Source organism: Cynoglossus semilaevis, chromosome Z (genome assembly GCF_000523025.1).
Source record: "Cynoglossus semilaevis isolate Cse_v1.0 chromosome Z, Cse_v1.0, whole genome shotgun sequence".
NCBI classification, from domain to species: Eukaryota; Metazoa; Chordata; class Actinopteri; order Pleuronectiformes; family Cynoglossidae; genus Cynoglossus; species Cynoglossus semilaevis.
Genome location: NC_024328.1, coordinates 4,085,424 through 4,088,263, shown reverse-complemented (window position 1 = coordinate 4,088,263; position 2,840 = coordinate 4,085,424). Strand labels below are relative to the sequence as shown.

Here is a 2,840-nt window from a genome sequence, read left to right as displayed (position 1 = left end):
TCATCCAAAAACTATATTTACTCAAGGCTGGAGTAAGGCCGCACTAAATGTACATTATTTTGTCTGATCAGACATGACATAACAACTTTTTTGCAACAAGTTGTGCACAACTCTCATTGTTATGACTTATTTCATTTGGTGCTTTAAAACTTATCAAATCTTATTAAGCCAGATTTATGCTTTTGTCCAGAGAAAAACGTTTGTATAATATTGAGAGTAATTTTGTATGTTGTAAAAACTAGTCTTTTAAATTTCACTTTTTTAAAATGATGAAGTAAGATAAAGCCTTTGTCTGGTGGAAAATAATTGCAGGGAGCCCCTGCATATCTAAACTTATTGATTAAGGCTTACAGACCCACTCGGGTGCTACGCTCATCACAGGAGCATCGACTTGCCTTTGCCCTATCCTCACACAAGGTGATCTCTGTCATTCTCTACCCTGGTTCCCACATGGTGGAACAAACTACCAGCTGCCACAAGAGCAGAGTCCTCCTTCTCTTTTTTCAAGAAGCATTTAAAAGCATTTTCTCGAACACCTCTTATCCAAACAAACCCACTTACATCTAACATGCACCATCTTATTATTATTATATGCTATGTTTACTGTAACTTGATTGTGCCTCAAATTCTAAGTCGCTTTGGATAAACGTAATGTAATGTAATGTAAAGGAAAAATCAACTCATGTCATCTGGTGACTTTTTTTTACATTAACAAGACTTTTACAACATTTGCCCACTTGAAGAAAACATTTTTGCAACCAGTCTCACACTTTTGCCCAGTACATTCATATTAGAGAACTAGATGCACATTCAAACATATCAAATTTTGAGTCTGCCTCACCATCTATTGAATTTTTTCACCTTGACAGTCCCCTGACTCAATATGCTTTGTCAGTCTTTTTGGTACATCAAGACTTTTATACAGAACCAGTCACTCATAAATGTGTTATTAAATATTTATATATGTGTTTATATATTATGTTTTTTGTTTTGTATATAATGCAGGTGTTACTTTTATGACTGATATGTTGTATGACATGAGTTGTCTATACTATGTATGTGATATATATCATATAATGTGTAAGCCGTATATAAATCTATAAACATTTTGTGTATTTTCATATATTTAAGATGTTTACATGTACTGTATATAAAGGTGACATGAATAAAATTAATATAAGATTTTTTTATTAAATAAAATGTAAATCTGGGTTAATCAATATATTGAAATTCTCTAAAGTAAATTCAGATTTGGGGGATCTCGGGAGTTTCTCTTCTACAAACCTAATACTCTGTATAACAGTACTAAGGGAAATAACGCTGTCCATATCTGCAAATCATCACACTTAAGAACATTCCGGCATTTGTTTATACAGACAGCAGATAAGACACAACAACACAGTAGACGCCTTGACTCATCTGTTGTTTATTAGTTGTACAAGACGGTCAGGCTCAACGCTGGCTCTGGAGCCACTCTTGTGATTCAATGGTGTAATTTGTATCACAGGGCTTTTTGTGTTCGACATGTGAAACACATTTACGAGTCATAACCTGGCTGAGTGAAAGGGTGTGACCTCAAACTGCTCTTTACCCAGAAAACTCTACATGTTGGCTTCAAGGAAACACCACCACAGAGGCCAAGTTAGCACCACTTCAGCTGTAAAAAAAAACAAAACAACAAACAAAAAACACCACGTTCGCTAAGGAATGTGTAAAGACCTATTAGTTCGAAGCACGCATTTCTGCCAAAAGCGATTCTGTGACACACAGATAAAGTGACACTGACAGCTGAGACTCTGGACGTTAGCCTCTGTTAGCACTGGCTAGCTATGAACTCGATGGATTAAACTCTTCATAGTAAAACAACAACAAGCGTTTCACTCACCTCCCCATATTCCAAGCTTTAGTTGCGAGGTATCAAGGTTGACAACGTAGTCCCCCAAGAAACGGTTGAGGACATCTACCACCAGGCTTTCGAACACCATGTTGCTGTGTCTTTCACCTACATGTCATAATGTTTACATTTCATGACGCGTTAGTTAGGTGGTTAAGTGTGTTTAACTGCAGAAAGCTTTCATTACTCCATTGCTTCTCTTCTTCTTTCCTCCGCCTCTTAGAATTTACCGAGCCTCTGTGTGTTGTAATTTGTTCGTGGTGCTTTACGGCAGCTGTCATTTGTAACGTTGCGTGACAGCCCCAAACACTCCCTTTTCTCTTCTTTTCCTTTGCCACTCTCGTCTCTGTGTTTGCAAGTGTGTCGGATTTTTTTTTTTTTTTGGCTCACACTTCAAAGGACCAAGGACATTCTACCTTAGCCCTCTGCCGAATGATTGTTGATGCATTGGCTTTTTACGACACCTGATACAACATTGCAAACACTGCCACCTTGATTCCTCCCGTCGTTCAGCCTCAAAGAAATGACGTCCAGATTATATTATTTGATATAGTTAAGATAATTATGTATAACTATTGTATTATATTATAACAACTCAAGTGTAGAAATATTAACAAAAAGTAACATCGTTGAACATTTGGTGACAACAACGCAATGTTGCAATAGTACGCCGTTATGCTACTTAACCAGTAGAGGTCAGCAAAGCATTTTACCTAGGTCTACTGCTTTTATTCGCACTAACATTTAAAGGACATTCGAGATGGAAGATGTTTGCTCTTACAAAAAAAAACCAAATATGGTTTAAAAAAGAGATCGTAGTTGGTTTAAGCCAGGGAACGACAAACGACGTTTGCAAATAAGTTGTAAAAAGTAATATATATATATATGTATATATAGCACATTAAACAGGTTAAAATCATAAAACATATGAGAACATAGGATACAT

The 2,840-nt window shown here is 36.3% G+C and overlaps 1 protein-coding gene across 3 annotated transcripts in view; it reads right to left on the bottom strand.

Annotated features, from left to right (window-relative positions):
• The window catches only part of vps13a (vacuolar protein sorting 13 homolog A), a 29,117-nt gene extending 26,729 nt beyond the window's left edge, over window positions 1-2,388 (bottom strand). For 2 of the 3 annotated variants that reach the window (XM_025053182.1, XM_025053183.1), the window contains exon 1: window positions 1,886-2,384. In XM_025053182.1, coding sequence (XP_024908950.1) covers window positions 1,886-1,985 — 100 coding nt within the window. In that variant the 5' untranslated portion in view covers window positions 1,986-2,384. Of the gene's footprint in view, window positions 1-1,885 lie in introns of all 3 variants that reach the window. The other variant, XM_025053184.1, reaches the window with a different exon arrangement.
• Between the last annotated feature and the right edge of the window lie 452 nt (window positions 2,389-2,840).